At 41.5% G+C, this 27,459-nt stretch overlaps 1 protein-coding gene and 1 long non-coding RNA gene across 2 annotated transcripts in view; one reads left to right on the plus strand and one right to left on the minus strand.

Moving 5' to 3' along the window:
- Positions 1 to 4,760: 4,760 nt before the first annotated feature.
- Positions 4,761 to 13,880, minus strand: LOC126215142 (uncharacterized). The gene is made up of 2 exons (XR_007542090.1): positions 13,601 to 13,880; positions 4,761 to 5,674 (listed from the first exon to the last, which is right to left on the minus strand). It is a non-coding gene; the product is annotated as an uncharacterized LOC126215142 (long non-coding RNA).
- LOC126215141 (all trans-polyprenyl-diphosphate synthase PDSS1) overlaps positions 13,749 to 27,459 on the plus strand; it is an 831,585-nt gene continuing 817,874 nt past the window's right edge. Inside the window, exon 1 of the mRNA XM_049941804.1 lies at positions 13,749 to 13,982. Coding sequence (XP_049797761.1) covers positions 13,833 to 13,982 — 150 coding nt within the window. The 5' untranslated portion in view covers positions 13,749 to 13,832. The remainder of the gene's footprint in view (positions 13,983 to 27,459) is intronic.

Below are 27,459 nucleotides of genomic sequence, written 5' to 3' on the forward strand. Positions count from 1 at the left end.
CAGTGGTACATTTCCAGACTGGCTAAAATATGCTGAAGTTAAGCCTCTTTACAAGAAAGGCGATAAAGAGATACTACTTTATTGATGTTCCAATCAAACTATTGACCAATTTTACTTTTGCCGGCTTTCTCAAAAATATTTGAAAAGGTTGTGTTCAAGTGACTGAATAAGCATGTGATGCAAATAATATATTTTCCAAGTCACAGTTTGGATTTCTTAAGGGTTCTGATCTAGAGAAAGCTATTTACACTTACAATGAGAATGTACTTAATTCATTAGATAATAAATTAGAGGCTATTGGCATTTTCTGTGACCTGTCAAAAGCCTCTTACTGTGTGAACCACAGCATTCTCTTAGTGAATTATAATATTATTGTGTCACTGGAAATGCTGTGAAATGGTTTGAGTCTTACCTATCTAACAGGAAACATAGGGTGACATTGTGAAATACCAGTGCAGTAAGCAGTCTGTCTTCATCTGACTGGGAATTAATTACATGTGGTGTTCCTCAAGGTTCCATTGCTTTTTCTTGTGTACATTAATGACCTCTCATCTGTTACATAGCCAGATGCTAAGTTTGTTTTGTTTGCAGATGATACACACATTGCAATAAGTAGCAAGTCAAGTACAGATTTAGAAATAACTGCTAATCAAATTTTCACTGACATTAATAAGTGGTTTAAAGTTAATTCACTGTCATTAAACTTTGAGAAGACCCATTATATGCAGTTCAGAATGTGTAAGAGATTTCCTGCCGGCATGCGTATAACATATGAAGACATGCAGATCAGAGAGTTTGACAGTGTTAAATTTCTGGAATTACAACTCAATAATAAATTCAGTTGGGAAGGGTACACCACAGAATTGCTTAAGTGCCTAAACAAGTCCGTATTTGCTGTGAGAATGATGTCAGATGTAGGAGATTATTAAAAAAAAACACTTGCATACTTCGCTTACTTTCATTCTGTTATGTCATACGGGATCATATTCTGGGGCAACTCGTCAAACCGAGCAAAAGTTTTTAGGGTGCAAAAGAGTGTGAAAAGAATCATTTGTGGTGTAAATTCAAGAACATCATGTAGAAATCTGTTCAAGGAACTTTGTATTCTAACCACTGCTTCTCACTAGGCCTATATTTATTCCTTAATGAAATTAGTGGCAAGTAATACATCTCTATTTCCAACCAGTAGCTCAAAACATACTATCAATACTAGGAATAAGAACAATCTACATAAAGACCTAAGATCACTTACCTTGGTCCAAAAAGGGGTCCAATATTCAGAAACACAAATTTTCAATAAATTGCCAGCAACCATTAAAAACTTGGTTTCAGATAAAGCACAGTTTAAACAGAGTTTGAAAGACTAATTGATAGGCAACTCCTCCTACTCCATAAATGCATATCATAACAGAGGCTGTTAAGCCATCTTAATTAAAAATATCTGTTAGATTTCAGTTTTGACAGCACTTGGTCACAACATTCAAGATTAAGTATTTCGTGTATGATAAATTTATTAATAGTGTATAACAATGTTTCATTCTAACAGCATGTTAATTCTGTAAATATGAGCTGTTCCAGTTTACCTATTTCGACACACTCCTGACAAATGGTCAGGGTAGTAAGTACTATAATCAAATGTTTTATGTTATACTTTCTGATGTGTTCCACACCCATGAGAATCATCTCATTTTTTGGGTTTATTGAACTAAAACTGAATCTAATCTAACCTAATATAATCTTGATGCAGCTCTCCACACTATTCCGCCTGGTGTAAGCCTCTTCATCTCAAAGTAATTATCGCAGTCTACATCCTTCTAAGTCTGCTTACTGTATCCATCTCTTGGTCTCCCTCAACAATTCTTATCCCCCATGCATCCCTCCAGTACTAAATTGGTGATGTCTTGATGCCTCAGAATGTATCCTACCAATCAATCCCTTCTTCTAGTCATGTTGTGCCACAAATTTCTCGTCCTCAATTCTGTTCAGTATCTCATTACTAATGTGATCTACCCATCTAACCTTCAACATTCTTCTGTGCACCACGTTTCAAAAGCTTCTATTCTCATCTTGGCTAAGCTTATCATCATCCATGTCTCACTTCCATACATGATTACACTCCAAACACATACACTTTCAGAAAGGCCTTCCTCACACTTAAATCTATATTCGATGTTAACAGATTTCTCTTTTTCAGAAATGCTTTTCTTGCCATTGCCAGTCTACATTTTATATCCTCTCTACTTCGGCCATCATCAGTTATTTTGCAACAGTGACTTATTAAACTGATAGTTCGGTAATTTTCACACCTGTCAGCACCTGATTTTTTGGAACTGGAATTATTATATTCTTCTTGAAGTCTGAGGGTATTTCTTGCTCACCAGATGGAAGTTTTTCATGGCTCGCTCTCCCAAGTCTCCAACAGAATGTTGTCAACTCCCAGGGCCTTGTTTCAACAAGTCTTTTAGTGCTTTGTCAAATCCTTTACGCAGTATCATATCTCCATTCTCATCTTAATCTATGTCCTCTTCCATTTCCATAATATTGCCCTCAAGTACATCTCCCATGTATATATCCTCTATCTACTCGTCCCACCTTTCTGCTTTCGCTTCTTTGCTTACGACTGGTTTTCCATCCGAGCTCTTGATATTCATACACGTGGTTCTCTCTTCTCCAAAGGTCTCTCTAATTTTCCTGTAGGCAGCATCTATCTGACCCCTATGCTTCTACATCCTTACATTTGTCCTCTAGCCATTCTGCTCTTCCTGTCAATCTCATTTTTTATACATTTGTATTCCCTTTTGCTTTTTTCAGGTACTGCATTTTTATGTTTTCTCCTTTCATCAGTTAAATTCAATATTTCTTGTGTTACCCAAGGATTTCTACTAGCCATCATCTTTTTATCCACTTGATCCTCTGCTGCCTTCACTATTTCATCTCTCAGAGCTACCCATTCTTCTTCTACTGTGTTCCATTTCCCTTCTTAAATTTTCTAGTGTACTGCCCGATTAAGGGCTCTGACATTCCACGATCCAATCTGTAGAATGCCAGTTTTTTCTTCTGAAAACATCCTCCTGAGTAGTGCCTGCTGGGAGACCCAAATCAGGGACTATTTTACCTCTGGAATATTTTACCCAAGAGGATACCATACAGTGGAGTTGCATACCCTTGGGAAAAATTATGGCTGTAGTTTTCCCTTGCTTTCAGCCATTCATAGTATCAGCACAGCAAGGCCCTTTGGTTGATGTTAAAAGGCCTGATCAATCAATCAATCATGCAGACTGTTGGCTCTGCAGCTGCTGAAAAGGCTGCCTGTAGTTTATGACTACAAACAGCTAAATAATGTACTACTACATGTACTTTAGTTGGCAAAAGTAAAACATTTAAATTACATTCTCATTTACTGGATGTGGTTATAGAGTTGATAAGAGAGAACAAGGCTTGTTATGTTTCACACGCTACATATTTGCCTGCTGTGTCAGTACTTAGTAATTAAGGTGACATAGTGTGTATCTTAAATGGTATTTTTATAACTTAGTGCATAGCAGGGTACCTAGGAGGTTAGGGAATCAGGCCACCTGTGTAAAACAAATATTCTAAGAATGAATGATACTGGATACCTCACAGTCTTGAGCCACAGTGGTAGTGAGAACACCATATTTTTGAAAACAATTGTTGGTTGCGTCTCCTACATGTGACACAGCTGCAGCATTTCAACATAATTGATAGAAATATCGGTCAACCAAAATTGTGGCTTCAAATGTACACTGCCTGTTGGAATGAAACTGCTGTACTACTGGCATATCAAAAGTTGTAAGTATGCCTTTTCCCTGTTCTGTGTTAGGTATAAAGTGTCAGATTTGTTTGTTGTTAATCTGTTCACTACATTGCACATTTTCTTTACCAGTTGTTACTGCTCATGGTATTCTGGGAGCATACACACAAAACATTTTGAATTTGTGAATCTTATAAGCCAGAAACTATTTAAAGCTATTATGACAGCAGGCACTGAGTGTACCATGGTTGTATGGTAATATGTTTTGAAACAACTACTAACCACTAAATTAGCAGTCAAAAGCTGATTAATAGTTCTCACTGTGAAAGCAATGCAGCCATATGGTGATGAAAAAAATGTTCCAAGAAGTTTCCTGTCATTACTAATCAAATTTTTTAAGAATATGTCATCACTAGTGTTTGGTAGCTGCTTTAAAACATAAGTCAACTATATATCTATGGTACTTCCTTTAGATGTTATATAACATTAAAACTGCAAAGTATCTTTTGAAATGCCTATTATTACATGCTCAGATTCCAGTGGGGGGAGGGGGGGGGTAGTTGTAATTGGAAGAAAATGGTATATGATATCATCACAACAGAGACTCAGTATGTGGGCATCTCTTAAGTGGGAGATTTGTGCCGGATATTAATTGCTAGAAAGTGAACCCACAATCAAAAGTGATTTTATCTTCCTATCAGTATACACAATGACATCAATTTTCTTCTCTGTTTGATTGAAATGGTGCCTCAATGGACCAATCGATTCGCCCCATGAAGTAATCATTCCACTGATACATTATGTAATCACAATATACATTTAGTCAAAGCCAAAGTTTTGATAAAGACGAATTCTTTAAATGAATCTGTGGTCATTATGAATTTTTGCAAATAATAACATGTAGATCACTTCAATATTTTTATATATATATATAATAAATAAAATACAGGGTGTCCACAATGAGACTCCAACATTTGAACTCATAAAATTAGAGTAAAAACACAATTTATTGACGAACCAATACAGGGAAATCATACAGCAGCTCATCAAGTTTTCATACACAGGTGGACGGTTCAGTACACTTGAACATGGGCGCCACGGGTAGCGCGAAGAATATCAAGTCTATAATTGATTTCGTGCCATGTGTTGCGGAGCATCTGTTCTGTGACAGGAGTTGATGACAATTCTTATGCGCTGTTTGAAGTCTTGCAGGTCCTTTACTGGTGTAGTGTGTACCCGGTCTTTCACACAACACCACAAGAAAAAATCGAGGGGGGTTATGTCGGGCGAACGTGGCGACCAAGGAATTGGACCTCCACGGCCAATCCATCGTTACGGGAATGTCACTTAAAAATTTTCAGACATCAAGGCTCCAATGGGGTGGTGCACTGTCATATTTGGCTGCAGGTCTGTTATCTGTGGCATGGCAAATTGTTCCAACATGTCCAGGTAGATGGCTCCATCCACAGTCTGCTCCTGAAAGAAAAACAGCCCAACAATGTTATTTATCATCAAACCACACCACACATTAACTTTCGGAATGACCGCCGCACTTGTTCCACATGATGATCGCTGTTCCCAGGCTCACCACCACCACCACCACCACCACCACAACGCCCTTTCGCAACACTCCCAGTAGCCAAAAACTGATGACACCACTTCTTTATAGTCTTGAACGACGGGGGCGCTTTGTTGTAAACTCGACGAAAGTTTCTTTGCAACTTGGGTTGGCGATTTTGTCTCTGCATACCACCAGACCACTTGTGCACCCTTCTTCATATCCTCCATTTTGCTAAAACAATTGACTGCAGCTCCACTACGGCCACTTGGCGTATCAAATCTGCACACCACAAACTTGTCGAGTTGCTCCGTCTGCCCCTTCAGGATTCACAGGTCCACAATCTGAAATGAGAAAGATATAGGGTATTAAAATGTTGGAGTCTCATTGTGGACACCCTGTACATTAAGTGAACCATATTATTTTACTGGGAAAAGAACCAAGTGCATTTTAGAAGGGCAGTTCTTAAAATAAAACAATCCCTGGTTCCACAAGACACAACATTGTGACATTTTTTGGTAAACTTTTGAAATAAAAATTCCAGTATCATAGCTAACAAAGTAGTGCTTTTCATTATTGTCTGATATCTTGCACATACCACTTTTGGAGATCAGACATGGGCCTAGGAGTGTCACGGTTATTATAAATGAGTTGGTAACGGTGCTGATGGTTTTATTCCATACTCAGATATATATATAATTAAACAGATGTAAAGTATCATCACTTCCCCAGTGACATTGTTCAATGATAACAACTGTTGCTTAATTCTGCTGATCAATTTGGTAGTCATGAGACAATGCTGGGAAACCCTATTTAAGTGACCTCTCTTAAGAGAAAATCACACTGCAATTTCTAAAAATTTTATCTGGACATCATCTATTGAAATATGCATACATTATTGACAACAATAGTATAAAAAACAGTTGAGCTGTAGGTGTGCCTCACACTATTCCATCACCATTGGTGACTCGATGTGATGTGTGTTACACAGTGTTGCTATTTGGTAAATTCAGTGTCAAGCTAGTAATTTTTGTCAATTATTGGAAATTTTCCATAGATAATAATTTTATTCCTTCACTGTGAAGTGGAACACATCACTGGTTTACAAATGTAACATACTTTCTCAGTGAAAAACATGGCAGTATGCTACCCATTTAAATGATTTGTTTTTTTACACGTGTCTTAAGTTACTGAAACCTTTTTTCCAAATCAAAATTTATGCACCGTCATAGTATTATACATACAGAACTCTGTCTAAAAAATATGAGTAGATGCCGAGCAGATAATATATCGGTTAATGTTTCAAATTACTTTTATTTTCTATTACATTTTCACATCACTGTGTAAGTGGTTAAAGATTTTTACGGCAGAATCTCTCTTACCTTTTTTGTGCTACACTAAAGCTGGGTGATGAACAGTGCAAGTCACTTTTGCTTCTGGTTTTATATTTATAAATGTTGCTGATTTTTTTTTACACATATCAAAAAATGTTTTGCATCATTCCGGTTCCCAGAACTCATGAAGATAAGACGCGGACTGTGGATACTGTATCACAGACCCAGTCCCTTTGACAGTTCAGTTCAGAGATGTCACTAAACCCGTCCAAAGAGGTAAACAATCATGAATGAGCAATGCCTATTACACGGAGGGGTTTCCGACAGCTGATCAGCCAATACTCCGGTTGAATCACAGCCGCATTGTTACTTTGTGTCAGGAAGGGCTCTCAACAAGGGAAGTGTCCAGGCATCTCTGAGTGAATCAAAGCGATGTTATTCGGACATGGAGGAGATAGAGAGAGGCAGGAACTGTCGGTGACATGCCTCACTCAGGCTGCCCAAGAGCTACCTACTACTGCAGTAGATGACTACTATCTACGGATTCTGACTTGGAGGAACCCTGACAACAATGCCACCATGTTGAATAATGCTTTTCGTGCAGCCACAGAATGTCGTGTTATGACTCATACTGTGCGCAATAGGCTGAATGATGCGCAACTTCACTCCCGATGTCTATGGCAAGATCCATCTTTACAACCACGAGACAAATGCAGCGTGGTACAGATAGGCCCAACAACATGACAATGGGCTGTTCAGGATTGGCATCACGTTTTCTTCACCGATGAATGTCGCCTATGCCTTCAACCACACAATCGTCGGAGACGTGTTTGGAGGCAACCCAGTCAGGCTGACGCCTCAGACACACTGTCCAGCGAGTGCAGCAAGGTGGAGTTTGCCTGATGCTTTGGGGTGGCTTTATGTGGGGCCGACGTTCACTGCTGTTGGGCATGTTTGTTTTGCTTTGCTTTAGGGCACAAAAAACAACTGAAGTCATAAGCGCCCAAGTCAAAGGTTGGTTGGTTGGTTGATCGGGGAAGGAGACCAGACAGCATGGTCATCGGTCTCATCGGATTAGGGAAGGATGGGGAAGGAAGTCGGCCGTGCCCTTTCAGAGGAACCATCCCGGCATTTGCCTGGAGTGATTTAGGGAAATCACGGAAAACCTAAATCAGGATGGCCGGACGCGGGATTGAACCGGCGTCCTCCCGAATGAGAGTCCAGTGTCTAACCACTGCGCCACCTCGCTCGGTCCCAAGTCAAAACCATAGAACACGGAGAGGAGTTAAATGACTATATGTCAGTCCCAGTGAACAGAATAGGAGACAGCTAAAAACAGGAACGTGGAAAAAGGGCTAAAAGAAACACCATGAAGAAATGGGAGTTCCAGAACCAAAAATTAAACGGCCTAAGCCATATGGATTCGGCGAATAAAAAGTAAAACACTGTCGACAGCCTGTGCGTCATTCGCCAAAATAGCTGATAAATCAGACGGCAAACCCAAGCTGGAATGTAAATGGTTAAAAAAAAAAGGGGGCATTCCAGCAGGAAGTGGCGGACAGTTAAAATTTGGGCATAATGTGTACAAAGTGGTGCAGTAGAGCCTTTTAGCAAATGACAATGACTAAAAAGGCAGTGACCAATACGCAGCCAAGTTAAAATAATCTCCTCCTGGCGGGAGGGCCAAGAGGAAGTGGTCCAAGGCGCTGGAAGAGGCTTAATGAGCCGAAGCTTATTCCCGTGCTGTTGGTCACAGAAGGCGCCATATCGGCTGTACAATACATGAATGCCATCCTCCGACCGACAGTGCAACCATGTTGGCAGCACACTGGCGAGGAATTAGTCTTCATGGATGACAATTCGCACCCCCATCGTGCAAATCTTGTGAATGACTTCCTTCAGGAACGACATGGCTCGACTAGAGTGGCCAGCGTGTTCTCCAGACATGAACCCTATCGAAAATGCCTGGGATAGATTGAAAAGGGCTGTTTATGGACAATGTGACCCACCAACCACTCTGAGATATCTACGTTGAATCGCTGTTGAGGACTGGGACAATCTAGACCAACAGTGCCTTGCTGAACTTGCGGATAGTATGCCACGATGAATACAGAATGCATCAATGCCTGAGGACATGCTACTGGGTATTAGAGGTACCAGTGTGTGCAGCAATCTGTACCAGCACCTCTGAAGGTCTCACTGTATGCAATGTGTGGTATGAGCAATAAAAAGGGCAGAAATGATGTTTATGTTGATCTCTCTTCCAATTTTCTGTACAGGGTCCGGAACCGAGGTGATGCAAAACTTTGTTTGATGTGTGTATTATTGTTGGTTGTTGAAAGCAAAATCCATAGAGTGTAAATGAAGTGAGAGTTTGTAATCGGGTCATCCCAACTGCTTAAGAATGCCACCTACAAGAGATCATGCTTCTGCTTCTTTCATGCAATGAACACTTGTCCCAGAACATGGTGCTACATGACATTACTGCTATCATTCATAATACAAAAGTTGTATATCTTAGGCTTTCAAGAAAAACTACAGGATGTAACTTTTTGTTTAGGTTCTTATCAATATAAATGTCAAAGAATTCAGAATATAGTTTCATTTATTGATCTGATGAATTATATATAACTGTGTTATCAGGTCTCTCACAATAGCCTACTGAATTGCATGTAATGTGTTGTTTAGTTCAGTTGCACTACATTTACAAAGAACCAGAAAAAAATTCCAGTAAAACTTTATTAGTTTGTTCATTTGGGTTGATTGTAATACTAGCACTACAGCAAAGAGAAATATTTCTGCTTCTTATACCATTTATCTATAAACAAGTCAAGAGTGGACCCAATAGCTGGTAGTAATTAGTCACGAGTCTTAAGATTCTGTTTTGTTGTGTACACTCCCCAAGTTTTTTGATGTGACACATTGCATTCTTTTAATGAGACATGATGAAAGCACATTCCTAGCAGGGCAGAATTCACGACACCTCAGACCATTTGATGACTAACAGGCAAGGATATCCATATTTTGACCTTGGCTTACACATGATGGCATCTAATGCCGTGTCACGAGCCTTATATGAGGCCAGGCACATATCTTTTTGCAAGAATGCACACAGAATTCAGTTTGCGATAGCCACTAGCCACCACACCAATGCCATTGCTTTCCAGCTGGTGAAGGGTCCCTCCAGTGGAAGGTGACTAGCAACTGCTTATCCACAAAAAAGTCGGAGATTCTATTTCATCATCATCATTGTTCACTGTTAAAATAGTAGAAGTACTAATGCAGGTGTTGCCATGCACCTCCTGTGAGATGAAAGACTAATTATTCCTTTTTTTATTTGTTATACTGAAATGTGAACCACTGGAAATGCAGAGAAGAAAAAAATGAGCAGCATTTAACATGTATTGTTGTCGAAGAATTAAAATTAAGTCAGCATGTAAAATATAAAATGAAGAAGTGCTATAAACAATAGGCAAGGAAAGAACTCTGTAGAATAACATTACCAGAAGAAGGGGCAGGTTAGTGGGGCATCTGCTACAGCAACAAAGAATTGTTTATCTAATATTAGAAGATGCAGTAGAGGGGGGGGGGGGGGGGGAAATGGTGCAGTCAGGCAAAGACTAGGACAGCTTGCCTTCATTGAGAAAAAATCAAACTCAATGTTTTTGTTTGTTAAATGGTAAAGTATGTCTCAACCAGTTCCAAAATGAAAAGACAGATGGAGAGTTACCAGCACTGCAGAAGGTAACAAACCATTTGCAGTTGTTGCGAAATCTGACAAAAGAAAATTTCCTTCAATTGCTGAAGAAGTTAAGATAACAAAAGCTCTTGCATGCAGTTTTACACGAGACTGTCTTCAAAATGCCAACAAAAAACTAAATAAAACATATAAAGAAGGTATCGGACATGTTGTTCACTAACAGAACTGCTTTTGAGTTTCTTAATATCACAGTAACTGGAGGTTAATATATGGTGAGCAGGACGGACAAAGACAGAGATAAGAGTACTGTCAAGAAGTTCTCTGCCAGCTCTGTGATGCAGTCTAGCACAAAAGACCAGTTCTCTTGCAGACAAAAAGCTGTGACTTTATTCATGCCAATATCCCTGCTCATTCACAGTGCTTGATTTAGACTTTCTTGGCTAAAAATAGAAATTAAGTTGTTTATAAAGGTTCACTCTTCTCCTTATATTGTTTCTTGTAACTTCTGGTTGTATTTGATATTAAAGACGGCACTAAACTATCCATCTTGAAACTAGAAATGTGCAATGTGATGGCAGGGCTGCAGGGCCTACTTTGAAGGGTATCAGAATCCCAACCCTGTCAGAAATGTGGTACATAACTTCTCGACCGAAGATCAGACACTCTTTAGATTGCCTTTATGAAAGCTGAGTATAATTTCCATCCATATCCAGTGTGAATAACAGACTATAAGGTCGCCTTATGGTCATTATTACGTGGTACCATACACACTTCACCCAACACAGCATATGCATTTATAAGGCTCCATCAAGGTGACTGGTGGCTCGAAAACAATAAGCATTATTCCTCTCCTTTGTCTTACATCAGCAGAATGGTGTGTCCTGTCTCGGTAGGAGGGTGCTCTCATAAGGATATATATTTTTCATTGTCCTGGCACTATAGAGGTTTACTACTACTACTACTACTACTACTACTACTACATTTACACCAGAAATGTTCATGTGATTAAAGCATTATTATTGTTACACAAATCTCTCTTATAGCCTTTTTCAAACATGACAACTATTTTAGTTCATCAACTTTTCACACCATATGAAACAGTCTTGTTATTACAACATGATCCAACCCCCCCCCCCCCCCCCCGACATTGCTCTTGTACTCATATTCTTGTTTGTCTATGCAGGGTGATTTCACATATCAAGAACTTAGTTTTAAAGGTCCATTACATAAAGGACTGGATAAAGAACAATATTCTATACAAGTTGTCAGCTTTAACCACTGATAGAGTAAACATGGGACAAAATCTGCAAATAACACAACTAAACTTGATATCAGTGGTGATATTTTTAAACAGGCTAAGCACTTTTCTTTTGCTTTCACATTTGTAGGCTTCACCAACCAACAAAAAAAGTGAAAATACTCATCCCAAGGATTATGTCACAGAAGCCATGAACATTACATCAGTGGTTTAAGTAGACAACTTTTACCAAATATTCCTATTGACTCAAAGGACTGATGATGTTAATGATGATTAAGATTTAAAATACTTTTCATAGAAGACTTTTTGTTTACATGCTTTTACAGTGGTGGAAGGCAAAGGAAAGTAAGATGTAGGAATACAAATTTCAAGTCGACTTAATCTGTTGAAAGAAAACTTATCTTTAAATAAACATTCATGTTGTCAACATAGACACACATACTGTACCTGAAAATAATGGTTTTTTGTAACTAAATGCTGCCTGAAGACTGTCAATTCTATTTGTGCGTATGGCACATTCAAACAGGTATTTCATCAAACAATATGGGATGCAGAAAAGGCACCACCATGAACAGTTTTTTCCAACTTAATCTGTGCTTGGAACAAAATAAAAATGTTATTGCTTGACTAACACTGTAGTCAATAAACTTCGGAATAATGCTTTTCTACGGAATAATTCTTTTCTACGTTGCCTGCTTTTTTAGTTCGGTTGGCACAATATGTCTCTACAGTAAGTAAGCTGTTCAATTTCAAGCTGTTTGCTGTAGAAAGACACATCAAAATTCCTCACTACTGTGGAGTAAAGCATCAACTCACAAAAAATGAACTAAATGCACAAAAAACAAAGAAATCTAAAATAAGTGACCTCCAAAATGTTATCTGCATAACCATCTGGTGTTTTTTTATTTTTTTTTATTTTATGAATGAAGAAGTGTTTTATTTTGCATTAACAAGTTCCATTTTCCCCACTGAGTAGAACAGGTAAAGATTAATAGCTGTATTACTTTATAAATAAAGGAAGCCATTCAAAGTCCTACCAAAAAGGCAAGAACTATGGCACATTTTTGGTTGCAATACACTTTTGTGATATAAACCAACTGAAATAGTGTAAATAAAGAGTTGATAAGGAAGAATCGTCTCTATTACAATGAAGTAGCGGCTGCTTGGATATGGCAATAATCTGCATGTAATACACAGCTCAGATTTATTTTGTCATATTGTCACTCGTATTGAATGTGCCTGCAGTGAATAGTAGTACAGCTACTACTGAGCTACATAATTCAAGCTTATGCAAAGTGGTCATAAAGATAAAAAGATGTGTGTGTATAAAAAAAGGCAGATTTTACAGTGTGTACACCTGTTGCAACTCTATGCCAGCAAAACGAAGGAGAAATATTTATCATGTGAGGGGTAAATGATGTAACTATGAAATGACTTAACAAGGAAGATGTACCAGCTCTATCATTATTGACAACAACGATTTAAATTCTAACTGTAGGTATACGAAAGTTTTTGTGCCTCAATAAATATTTAAACACACGCAATTACTCGAGTCACCAGTGTATTTTCTTTTTTCGTTCTTACTATTGACCTTCTACAATTACAAGAGAACCAAGCCACGCACATTTCAACGCCTTCGTCATAGAGGTTGTCACATGTTAAAAACCAGCTGTTAGTTACAACTGCCTGGCTGAAAGATGGGGAGGGTTCAATTTCTGTGGGATCATAAATCGCCGAATACGTTTCATAGACTACTACTGCACGTACGCCCTACTCGTGCGACATTCTTCCAACGTTTGTAATTAAGTGATGATACTGCTAGTATATGCCTCTACGACATACAAAACCTCACTTTTATTCATACCTCTCACGATGTTGAAATACGAGTCAAATGTTAAAGCATAGCTGACGCATGGTGTTTGTGTTGCACTATGAAAAACGGGTAGTATGAAGATCAACCTACAACTATCTGACTCACTTGTAAGACAACAGTGATTGACGGAACCACATAATCCATTCCTATTGCAGAAAACGTGTCCCATTACTGCTGAAAAGCACACCAAACTTTATCAACGGCGCCATCTTCGACCTTAACGCTGCACGACACTCGTTTGTTGCTTCCCAGCACTAGCTTTCCCATTCAGTGTTTTTTTCTTCTTTTCTCGACAGAGGTGAGGCAGTCTCACCGGCGCGTCCTTACAGTTGCTGCTATGGCGTGTGCAGGGTCGGGAAGGTTTCGTGCTAATGTGGAGAAACTAATAAACAGCATCCAGCAAGTCCGAAGAAAATCGTCGGCACATTCGAGATTTCGAGACCTGTTCAGCCTGCAGAGTTCTGGTTACTGCTCCGAAAGTGGAAAGGTCAGTCTAGGTGTAATATAATCTTGATTTGGTTATTACTGCAGCTTCGCAGCCGTTATACAACGTAATGTATTTTTGTACCACTCCCCATCGTATCGACTATCGATTACATAATTTTTTTACGGAGTCAAATATGGAAAATTAAACTTTGTTTACATTTGTCTCGAATACTAGTTCCTACAGAATGTTGACTAACAAAATATCATACTTTAGTTTCGCCAATTGTGTACATATTTGTGTTACAAACTAGCTCGGTTATAACGCTATTCACTCCCAAGATGCCAGTAACACAATCATTACGAACAACGGACAAGTTAGCATGTGGCATTTAGTATGTAACTAAAGATTTATACCTTATGAAGCGTTTTCATTTAAGAAAGCTGTGTCTGTGTGAAAATAACAATTCGAACCCATTGATTACTGCAAGCTACTTCGCGGTTCAGAAGGGGGCGGAGTTACATAACCCATTCGTTCTAGCAGACGACGCACGTTCAACTCACCCGTTTTTCGTTGCGTGTAAGATTTGCTAGCTGCGTTTTTAAGCTGGACATTACACTCGTACGCTCATTATAAGGAGAAAAAAATAAATAGACATTAACAAGCTGTTGATTGAACATACACACACAAAGTTAACAGCGATTTGTCTTGCTGTAGCAGCAAGATTTTGCGCATGCGCAGATTGCAGAGTAGCGCTCAACTGTCTTCCAAGCGGGAAATATGATCGCACCAGCGTTAAGTTGCGTAATTGATAACAATTGCAGATCATACAGTTCCATTGTAAAGCACTTAGCATCATCTGTTTTAAATTTTCGGGTCTGATTTGTTCTCTAACCACCCGTCACACATCTGTACGTTGAGCATTAACATACACTGACAATATTGTTATTGTGATAATTCTATGTATGTACCAATGAGCTCGGAGATGTTTTGGACTGTGGTGCTGTTTTAGGTAAAAGCTTCTCAATATATTTGATTAATACATACAAAAGATAATCACTACACAGGGATATTGGTCTAGGTATCTCCCGAACTCTTCTCGTCCTTGCTCCGATGGGAAATAGACTGACTCCACATCATTTTCACTAGGCAAAATATCTTTGTGTTCACTAATTATTATAAACATCCAAAATGAGAAAGCACACAGTATTACGTGCCCTTCTTCGTGTCACCATATTAGTAAGTTAATTTGATTTACAGCAAACGAAATTAATTCGTCTTTGGTGTTTGGCAGAACATGATAATACGAACCAAAAAATGAAACTATTTCTTGATTGTACATAAGTTTTTTTAACAAATTGTATTAGCTTTTTGGCTTCTAAGTTGTAGCAATTATTCTATTGTTTGTATTGAATCTCTGAACAAACAGCAATTTTTTCAGTAATTTTTCACCTTTCCCGGCCCTCTCGTCGTGTAAACGTTTGTCCAAATATAGTCCAGTTCTCGATATGCTAATAACGAACAAAGCCTTACCGGTTAGAGAAAGAAAACTCGTGAGTGAGTTTGAGACAAAGTTGTTTTCCGTCGTTAATATGTACACAGTCCTCACTTCTCGTACTGATTAAAAATACTGTTTTTGAAGCGACATAAATTGTTGCTCTTTCGGTTTTTCGTTGAAGTGCATCATTAAATTAGGAAATCGATTAAACATTCTTTGTAACTCAACCGACCATAGTTCAGTATCAAATTCCCACTGCCATTTCTGTTTGCATCGCTTGCTTCTTGCTTCAGTGAGCCAGTGCTCCTCTGTACTCAGGGATCTTCTCGTTTTAAGGCTGACCGTTTATGGGTTATTCTACGTAATAGTCTTTTTTTGTGGTCGTTGTCTTCTCATCCCTTTTGTCAGCACCATTCTAGGATTTTTTATGTACCAATCCTGAAAAGTCCATTTTATTATTTCGGACTCCATGTTGATTAGATTATCGTAACACAAGTTTTTTAGACCTAAACGTTGAGATGTAGCTCAATTTCTCAATATTCTTACTGCACAATTTTTGTAACACGCTATTTTTATTGTCATGTTTGTGTGATTACTGTACGTCATTTTACTTGCGTTTCGACTTTCGTATTGCATCAGAAGATTACTGTACCATAATAATACCCCAGATCACATGATCTGGGGTAATACTGCCTTATCACAAATTTAGGATTTTATTTGATTTGCCAGACACGCTCAGGGGTGCTGCTGAGGATAAAGCACAGACATCGTGTACAGAAGAAGCAGGATTCGAAGTCCCGGCGAGTCTTCGTGCGTTACATTATTTTTTGTGCCCCTGAATCACTTGAAACGAATGGTGGGTTTGTTTTTTTGGCAGGCTGCTACCGATTCCTTAATACGATCCGTTTCTAGTGTGCTCTCTCGGTGTCTGCGGGAGTTTGAATTCACTATCGTTAAGTTTCCTTGTTTCACACTTTTGAGGCAACAAAAGTGCATGGTTTGCTCTACTTTTCTTTATCGTACCTTGCCCTACTACTGTCCATGTATTACGGGCGCGTGTGTGTGTGTGTGTGTGTGTCGAGAGAGAGAGAGAGAGAGAGAGAGAGAGAGAGAGAGAGAAAAAACCCTCTCCCCCCACCTCCCCACCCCAACATAAACCCTCATTTTCTCTCTTTCACTGCTGCATTCCGCCGTCATCAACAGACCCTTATGTGCGCACAACAGTAAACCGGCTTTATAAATACGTAAAATTTACTAACGTATTCAGTTTCAGTGGTTGGAGTACATAATTCATAAATATAACTGCTTCACAGACAAGACTATATAACCAAAGAAAATGGCGGTACACCGGCGTGAAAATGGTGAAAGTCATATCCAAGTCGACAGGTTGCTCCAAAATTTATAGTTTTGTATGTGAAAAGTCGTAATTTTGCTTCGTGCAGTTTTCCAGCCGCCAGGAGAATGTGTATGCAAAAACTAGACGTTTGTGCATTCAAAAGAAAACACTCTGTGTACGAAAATTCAGGGTTGCGAAATTGTGAAGCTTTCAGCGGACTGCATTTCTCACCAGGGAAATGTACGCAGGGTAATTCCTTGATGATATTACAAACTTTCATGGATGACGAGAAGGGTAAATGTTTCAATTTAAGGGAAGGGACCGTAAACGCCAATCGTCGAAAGTTAGACCCGAAATCTACTCAAGTTCAATCTTCGCCTTGGGCAGCGCTCAAACTAAGGGCCATTACTTCCGACCTCAGTTTATTACCTCCTCTGTTGGACTAGTAACGGTACACGGAACTTGAGGACAGAGAGCCAAAAATCCTGTCTACGGTACAGTAATAATGAATTCCATTTACCTGCACAAGCTGCTACATCTACAACAGTTATTCAAAACGGCGTCCCCCAGCTTCTGTGCAGGCGTGGCATACGGTTCAAAGTTCTGTCGTGCCTGTTCTAACATATCGAGTGTCGTTTGAACAGTGTCACAGGCAGCTAGAGTTCTTGCCAGCGGATTCCCTTCAGTCTCGACAGGTGTTTCGTACACAAGACTTTTTACATGAAGCCACCAAAAGAAATGAAGTGGGATGAGATCAGGTAATTTGCTGGCCGTGAAATGGAATATCCTCTGCCTGTACACTTCCTGTACACTTTTCAGGGAATTTCCGATCCAGGTGTTCACGAAGCCTCAGTCCGAAGTGAGGCGGGTCTCTACCATCTTGAAACCACATTCGTTGACGAATAACAAGTGGGATGTGTTCCTGGAACTCGGTTAGTATGTCTCCGATAAATACTATGTACACGTGTGCATGTAAGAGGGGAGGAGGAAGAAACTGGCCTCGTACGTAATCATTGACTATTCCGGGCCACACGTTGATTGATAAACTGTGTTGATGGCTCTTCACAACTGTAGCATGTTGATGATGCTCACCGACTATTTCGCATTCCGTCTCTGGTGGAATGGGGTTCATCCGCGAAAAGTACCTACGCAGGGAAGTGAGGATCGACTGTGAGGCATTGCAAGAATCATTGGCTGAACGCGAACGCCACCATGTTGAATAATGATTTTCGTGCAGCCACAGAATGTCGTGTTGTGACTTATACTGTGCGCAGTAGGCTGCATGATGCGCAACTTCACTCCCGATCTCCATGGCAAGGTCCGTCTTTGCAATCACGAGTCAATGCAGCGCGGTACAGATGGGCCCAACAACATGCCGAATGGACCGCTCAGAATAGGCATCAAGTTCTCTTCACCGATGAGTGTCGCATATGCCTTCAACCAGACAATCGTCGTAGACGTGTTTGGAGGCAGTCCGGTCAGGCTGAACGCCTTAAACACACTGTCCAGCGAGTGCAGCAAGGTGGTGGAGGTTCCCTGCTGTTTAGGGGTGGCATTATGTGGGGCCGACGTACGCCGCTGGTGATCATAGAAGACGCCGTAACGGCTGTGCGATACGTGAATGCCATCCTCCGACCGATAGTGCAACCATATCGGCAGCGTATTGGCGAGGCATTCGTCTTCATGGAAGACAGTTCGTGCCCCCATCGTGCACATTTTGTGAATGACTTCCTTCAGGATAACGACTTCGCCTCACTATAGTGGCCAGCATGTTCTCCAGACATGAATCCTATCGAACATGCCTCGGATAGATTGAAAAGGGCTGTTTATGGACGACGTGACCCACCAACCACTCAGGGATCTACGCCGAATCGCCGTCGAGGAGTGTGACAGTCTGGTCTTGATGAACTTGTGGATAGTGTTGTGTCGATTCCCTAAGGTCTCGACACAATGAGTGGCTAGGTGCACGCGAAACTAACGCAGACGGGCGTAAATTCTGAAACAGGAGACTGGATGAAAAACTATAAAGAAAAGAAGAGAGATTGTCATCTACTTAACTTTTAATGATGTTCTTCTTGTTGAAATACATCTCTTGCATAGTAGTAAGCAATTAGCAATGATACACATGGCGCCTTGCTAGGTAGTAGCGATGGACTAGCTGAAGGCTATTTAATCTGTCTCTCGGCAAATGAGAGGAAGACGTGATACGTCTTGTCGCAAGCTATGTCGTCCGTACAACTGGGGCGAGGTCAAGTCCGTGTCTTGTGACCTGCCATGTGGTGGCGCTAGGTTTGCGATTACATAGTGGCGACACGCGGGTCCGACATGTACTACAGGACCGCGGCCGATTTAAGTTACCACCTAGCAAGTGTGGTGTCTAGCGGTGACACCACATTCCTCCCCCGCAAATCGGCGAACGGTCGTGAGATAAGGCTTCCGCCCGCCGTGGGGAGGACCCCATGTTGACGTATGCGATGAGGTGGGGAGCCTAACAACAGGCGAGGCTGTGCCACCCGCACCCGGCCATTCGGTCCGAGGGGAGCTAGGAAACGCCTGCAAACCTAGTCCAGGGTGCACGTCAACATGAGGTGTTTGCGCACGGAATGATATAAGAGGAGCCGCGGGGTCGACCTCCATGTGGTCGGAGCACCCGACGGGCGAAGACGACATCCGGTCCGGAGCGGGCAAGAGGTCCATGGCGGAGGACGGCTGGTCACGGGAAGCAAGCGGCGGCGCGTGACCCAGGGAGGCGCGAGGCGGCCGCAGCGAAGTCGGGCGCGAGGGCCGCTTAGCGTCCCGTGCAGCGGGCCGGGCGGGCCGATTAATGTGACACACTGCTGGCGAAGTTTCAAATGATTCCTGAGCAAAGTCAAGTGTGTCTTGCCTGTCCAATATGTCTATCACTTGTTGCAGGGAGGGATTAACTAGTTTCAAAATCTGTTCCCTTATGCGAACATCAGAAACGTTTTGTGCAATTGCATCACGCACCATAGTATCTGAATATGGGAGGCCACATTCACAGGCAAACGCGCAGTCTCTAGTAAGTCCTTGCAAAGTTGCTACCCACTCCCTATTAGTCTGACCGGCCGTACGTTTTGTACGAAAAAACGTATACCGTTTTGCAACTACATTTACTGTTTCTTTGAAATAGGCATCTAAAGCCGACAAAATTTCTTCGTAGGACAGAGTTGCTACGTCGCGTCGGGGAAACAATTTCACTATCACACGGTAGGTAGACACACCGACACAAGAAAGCAAAAACGGCTGCCGCTCTTTACCTTGAATTCCATAAGCAGTGAGGTGGAAGTTGAACTGGCTGGCCCACTCAGTCCAGCTTTCGGTTGTGGCCTCAAAGGGCCTAAATGGCGGTGCGACAGCGTTGTGTGGCTGCGGTAGCGATGAAGCGGCGGGTGCCGCATCGGTTTGCAGCGCACGTTGACCCTGGACGAGCTGTCCAAGGGCTTCCAATAACGCCTGCGTCTGCTGATTCTGCAAGCGAAAAAATTCGGACAGTACATCTGGAGAATGCGGCGAAGCCATGACACAAGCAAATTAGAGCAAGTATAACACAAAGACTGCAACGTGGGCGCGGCACCACACCTCGGCGCCAAAATATTGTTGTGTCGATTCCCTAAGGTCTCGACACAATGAGTGGCTAGGTGCACGCGAAACTAACGCAGACGGGCGTAAATTCTGAAACAGGAGACTGGATGAAAAACTATAAAGAAAAGAAGAGAGATTGTCATCTACTTAACTTTTAATGATGTTCTTCTTGTTGAAATACATCTCTTGCATAGTAGTAAGCAATTAGCAATGATACACATGGCGCCTTGCTAGGTAGTAGCGATGGACTAGCTGAAGGCTATTTAATCTGTCTCTCGGCAAATGAGAGGAAGACGTGATACGTCTTGTCGCAAGCTATGTCGTCCGTACAACTGGGGCGAGGTCAAGTCCGTGTCTTGTGACCTGCCATGTGGTGGCGCTAGGTTTGCGATTACATAGTGGCGACACGCGGGTCCGACATGTACTACAGGACCGCGGCCGATTTAAGTTACCACCTAGCAAGTGTGGTGTCTAGCGGTGACACCACAGATAGTATGCCACGACGAGTACAGGCATGCATCAGTGTTACTGGGTGTTAGAGGGACCGGTGTGTACAGCAATCTGGACCACTAACTCTGAAGGTCTCGCTGTATCGTGGTACAACATGCAATGTGCGGTTTTCATGAGCAATAAAAAGGGCGGAAATGATTTTTATGTTGATCTCTATTCCAATTTTCTGTACAGGTTCCGGAACTCTCGAAACCGAGGTCATGCAAAACTTTTTTTGATGTGTGTACTGAAATCCCCTACGTATCACTCACATGTGTTGTTGTTGTGGTCTTCAGTCCTGAGACTGGTTTGATGCAGCTCTCCATGCTACTCCATCCTGTGCAATCTTCATCTCCCAGTACCTACTGCAGCCTACATCCTTCTGAATCTGCTTAGTGTATTCATCTCTTGGTCTACCTCTACGATTTTTACCCTCCACACTGCCCTCCAATGCTAAATTTGTGATCCCTTGATGCCTCAAAACATGTCCTACCACCCGATCCCTTCTTCTAGTCAAGTTGTGCCACAAACTTCTCTTCTCCCCAGTCCTATTCAATACCTCCTCATTAGTTACGTGATCTACCCACCTTATCTTCAGCATTCTTCTGTAGCACCACATTTCGAAAGCTTCTATTCTCTTCTTGTCCAAACTAGTTATCGTTCATGTTTCACTTCCATACATGGCTACACTCCATACAAATACTTTCAGAAGCGACTTCCTGACACTTAAATCTATACCCGATGTTAACAAATTTCTCTTCTTCAGAAACGATTTCCTTGCCATTGCCAGTCTACATTTTATATCCTCTCTACTTCGAACATCATAAGTTATTTTACTCCCTAAATAGCAAAACTCCTTTACTACTTTAAGTGTCTCATTTCCTAATCTAATTCCCTCAGCATCACCCGATTTAATTTGACTACATTCCATTATCCTCGTTTTGCTTTTGTTGATGTTCATCTTATATCCTTCTTTCAAGACACTGTCCATTCCGTTCAACTGCTCTTCCAAGTCCTTTGCTGTCTCTGACAGAATTACAATGTCATCGACAAACCTCAAAGTTGTTACTTCTTCTCCATGAATTTTAATACCTACTCCGAATTTTTCTTTTGTTTCCTTTACTGCTTGCTCAATATACAGATTGAATAACATCGGGGAGAGGCTACAACCCTGTCTCACTCCTTTCCCAGCCACTGCTTCCCTTTCATGTCCCTCGACTCTTATAACTGCCATCTGGTTTCTGTACAAATTGTAAATAGCCTTTCGCTCCCTGTATTTTATCCCTGCCACCTTCAGAATATGAAAGAGAGTATTCCAGTTAACATTGTCAAAAGCTTTCTCTAAGTCTACAAATGCTAGAAACGTAGGTTTGCCTTTTCTTAATCTTTCTTCTAAGATAAGTCGTAAGGTTAGTATTGCCTTACGTGTTCCAACATTTCTACGGAATCCAAACTGATCTTCCCCGAGGTCCGCTTCTACCAGTTTTTCCATTCGTCTGTAAAGAATTCGCGTTAGTATTTTGCAGCTGTGACTTATTAAACTGATAGTTCGGTAATTTTCACATCTGTCAACACCTGCTTTCTTTGGGATTGGAATTATTATATTCTTCTTGAAGTCTGAGGGTATTTCGCCTGTCTCATACATCTTGCTCACCAGATGGTAGAGTTTTGTCATGACTGGCTCTCCCAAGGCCATCAGTAGTTCTAATGGAATGTTGTCTACTCCCGGGGCCTTGTTTCGACTGAGGTCTTTCAGTGCTCTGTCAAACTCTTCACGCAGTATCTTATCTCCCATTTCGTCTTCGTCTACATCCTCTTCCATTTCCATAATATTGTCCTCAAGTAAATCGCCCTTGTATAAACCTTCTATATACTCCTTCCACCTTTCTGCCTTCCCTTCTTTGCTTAGAACTGGATTTCCTTCTGAGCTCTTGATATTCATACAAGTGGTTCTCTTCTCTCCAAAGGTCTCTTTAATTTTCCTGTAGGCAGTATCTATCTTACCCCTAGTGAGACAAGCCTCTATATCCTTACATTTGTCCTCTAGCCATCCCTGCTTAGCCATTTTGCACTTCCTGTCGATCTCATTTTTGAGACGTTTGTATTTCCTTTTGCCTGCTTCATTCACTGCATTTTTATATTTTCTCCTTTCATCAATTAAATTCACTCACATAGGAATCGTGAAAATAACGTTAGACTAATTACTCCACGGACAGAGGCATTCGATCAGTCATTCTTCCCGCGCTCCATACGTGAATGGAACAGGAAGAAACACTGAAAACTGGTACAATGGGACGTCCGCTCTGCCTTACACCTCACTGTGGTTTGCAGAGTATAGATGTAGAAGCCTGGGGTCTCTGGATCGAATCTCCTGTCAGTACTTTTTTTATTCCCATGTAATTCTAACAATAGGCTTTTCATGACTATGAAGTTATGAATATTTAGTTATTCATTTATTATTTTCAAAATCTTTATCCTGAAAAAAGGAAAAAAAATCGTAAAGAGATTGCAAACAAAAGCAGAATACAAGAGAACTTTCAATCAAATTAGTAGAGCATTTTATTTATACTATTGTATCTACATTTGTAACGAGCATAATGTGTGACATATGGAGTACTACACGTATCAGAATGATACTAATCGTAGATACACGGAAAACAGTAATTATTACGGCATACAGCGTGTGTAATGGACCCCAGTTTTTTGTATATTAATGGTGTTTTTCAGTGTGTGTGTTGAAAAACACATCTGATTCACAGTCATAGACGGTTCTGTCATCACACAGTTTCGCGGCGTACCACGCGTATCGAAGCATATTACCGGCTAATATTGCAGACAACTAATGGTGAACGATGGATTGAATTTTTATACAGTCTTCTCTGGAAACTATTCCTCTGTTTTGTTAGATAATATACGCACAACTTTGTAGTCATTTTATAAGGTTCTTAACCTATAGTAAAAATAAACGTCTCAAGGTTGTACCAGCGGAGTACATTTTGACATTTTGGACGAACTGCTTTAATACTACACGTTGGCAGACCCTCTCCGTCTTGGAGATTCGTCGTACAAACCGGGATTCGTTTGCCCTCCCCATGAATCTAGAATGTAGTAAAAAAAATCTTCTTCTCGCCGATTGTTACAAAATTCTTCTCTTATATTGTTGTGAGTTTGACAGACTTCAAAGATGTTGCAGTAGCGTACCTACAGTGTGCTTAGAAATTTCCGTTACAAACTTCTAGGACTTGTAGAGGGAAGTGAGTACGTAATATGTTGGATAGGAACCTATGTCCGGAAACGTACCGTTTCCGTTCTACGACTGTTTCAATGCAGGTTTGTGAAGCGTTCACGTCTGCTGAAGGAAAGACAAAACTCTCAGAGGTGCTTGCCCTGATGTGCAACAGACTAGACAGGATGACGTGTACTACGTCAGACGGTCACCTTTCTGCGAAACGTATTCAATGCCTATCTGTTCAAATGGCTCTGAGCACTATGGGACTTAACATCTGTGGTCATCAGTCCCCTAGAACGTAGAACTACTTAAACCTAACTAACCTAAGGACAACACACACATCCATGCCCGAGGCAGGATTCGAACCTGCGACCGTAGCAGTCGCGCGGTTCCGGACTGAGCGCCTATCTGTCTCCGACACAGTAAACATGGTTCGGTGCACTTTTCCGACTACACATACATGCTCCTTGTTTATGGCGAAACTCTAGATAACGGGGAGAGCTGCTGGTCGTTTTTTTTTACACAGCGGCTCCGAGAAACAGGCACCTTCACCGTGAGCAGGCAGGACTGTGGTGCTCCACGGCAACACCGAAACCCCGAATTCGAAGAAGAAGTACTGCATCGCGTTGAAGAGAACCCGTAAACGAGTATGCGAAGAATTGCGCTTACAATGCGTTTTAGTCGCGTCATCGTCTGCAGCGTCATGAACGAGCAACAATTACATCCGCACCACAACACGTTGCCTATTGCACGTGGTTCCTGCACCACTGCATCGACACACCTGTTTCCACGTTGAGTTCTGTTCACAAGTGACTGTAAGTTCACTATGGACTGTGTTCTAAAATCGCGAAATGGCCATGTATGGGCAGACGAAAACCCTCGTGCGACGCATGTTCAGGGATTTCAGCACCGGCTTGGTATTAACGCGTGGGTGGGTATTTTGGACGGTCGTGTGACTGGGCCGTACCTCCTAACATTCAAGCCAGCTCGTCCTGCATACTTAATCTTAAAAAAAAAAAAAAATGGTTCAAATGGCTCTGAGCACTATGGGACTTAACATCTGAGGTCATCAGTCCCCTAGAACTTAGCACTACTTAAACCTAACTAACCTAAGGACATCACACACATCCATGCCCGAGGCAGGATTCGAACCTGCGACCGTAGCAATCTCGACGGTTCCGGACTGAAGCGCCTAGAACCGCACGGCCACCGCGGCCGGCTACTTAATCTTCCTACAAAACGTATTGAACCGTTCGTGGAAGCTGTGCTACCGAATGCCCGTCAGGAGATGTGACTTAAGTATAATGATGCACCACCTCACATCTCACGTGCGGTTCGGAGACATCTCAACAGATGATATGGTAACAAAATGGATAGACGGAGGCGGTACAACCGCGTGGCCGCCGCGATCGCCAGATTTGACTCCTATGGACTTCTTCTTGTGGCGTCGTATGCAACTAGACACCAATAGGGACCGAGGAAATCTGCTGGCACGAGTTCTGGCCGCTGCACTAGAACTCGAAGAGACACCAGGTGGGATGAAGAGTGTGTACCAATACCAGTACTGTTCTGTTCGTACAGTATGCTGGGCCCTCTTTTGTTCTGGAATATTGTAAACACGTAATGTTTTAGTGTTAATATAAACAAATGCGCTTTAGTGATAAATGGACGTTTCGTTATATTTCCTTTCGAATTGTTACCTAATAACTGTACTGTGTTACGCCTGATTGAATTCCTCAAGCAGAAGTCGATGAGTTAAACATCTGAATAGAAACCGTCGGGGAACGGAAACGGTACATTTCCGGACATGGGTTCCTATTCAAAATATTATGTACTCACTCCACTTTACAAGTACTAGAAGTGGTAACGGGAATTTCCAACCACCCTGTATATTGCGCGCCTACTAAAGAACTAAAGAACCAGCAGCGAAATGCGATCTAGAGACTTCGTGCGTATATAACCAAACGCCTACTCCCTCGGCTGCGGGCACCTCGAGTACTAGCGACCATACAAACTATGTAAGCACGCCTAAAATTTTCAAACGCGATTTTCTCGAAAACTCCCACTTGTGCACTACACACCCTATCAATATGAGTCACGTCGATTAGGGGACATTCGTAAGGTCCCTTTGCCAGTAAAAACTTTTTAGATCTGAAATGAAGCCGGCCGGTGTGGCCGAGCGGTTCTAGGCCCTTCAGTCTGGAACCGGCTCCAAGAAACAGGCACCTTCACCGTGAGCAGGCATGATTGTGGTGCGGTGCTCCTCGGCAATGCCTCGGGCATGGACGTGTGTGTTGTCCTTAGGTTGGTTAGGTTTATGTAGTTGAAAGTTCTAGGGGACTGATGACCTCAGATGTCGCAGATGTCCCATAGTGCTCAGAGCCATTTTTGAACCTGAAATGAAGTTTGAGTGTAGAACTGCATAGGAGAAAGAGCGAATGAGCATACTAATGCATATGCGTTAACCTAAAAGTGTTACCACGAAGCACTATCTATGTGAATTAAACGACTCAAGCCCAAACGTGTATAGTAGAAGGTTTCCTTCATAGACCTCAGAAGACGCCTAAAACAATTAGGTGAAACATGCCTGGTTACACACAAAATTCTTTTGTAAATAAAGAGATTCTCTATAAAGTTATCAACCGTAACCTATCGTAGATCCCCTGTGTGCTGTATTTCTAGAGGGGGCCGAAATGCACGCGCTTAAACTCACGCAGGCTGGCGTGAGGTCTGCAACAGGATACGTAATGAATGGTATAAAGAAAAGTACGTAGCTTCTGGAATACTTTAACCCACATTTGGTGTACATCGCTCTTGTACAGATACAATCTCCATTTTTATATACTGGTAATGGCGCCTTGCTAGGTCGTAGGCAATGACTTAGCTGAAGGCTATGTTAACTATCGTCTCGGCAAATGAGAGCGTCATCCGTCAACAAGAAGTGTAACAAAAGTGATCCTCAAAACCATCATCTAACATTACTGACGTCCATTTGTTGTGGAATATTAGAGTATAGCGTGGGGTCAAACTTCCATGAGGTATTTCGAACAGAATGATTTAGTCCATCGCAACTAGAATGGATTGGAAGAAATCGGTAATGCGAAACCCAAATTACGCTTCTCTCACAAGACACATTGAAAGTAGACTTATGTAGGAAAAGTGTTTGACTTATTACCATACCAACGCTTATGCAGAAATACCCAGATCGTGCAATATTAATTGGAGGCGACAACCTACCGAGTAGCAAATTCGGGGGCCTACGAAAAATCACTTAGCGACTTGAAAGCTGCTACCCAGTCACTCGCTGACCAGTTTGACCGCAAAAAGAAAGCTGAAGTTTTAAATTTCGTAATTAAAAAATTATTCACGCAGAAGGAGAGAGTAG

This window comes from Schistocerca nitens, chromosome 12 (assembly GCF_023898315.1).
Source record: "Schistocerca nitens isolate TAMUIC-IGC-003100 chromosome 12, iqSchNite1.1, whole genome shotgun sequence".
Lineage (NCBI taxonomy): Eukaryota > Metazoa > Arthropoda > Insecta > Orthoptera > Acrididae > Schistocerca > Schistocerca nitens.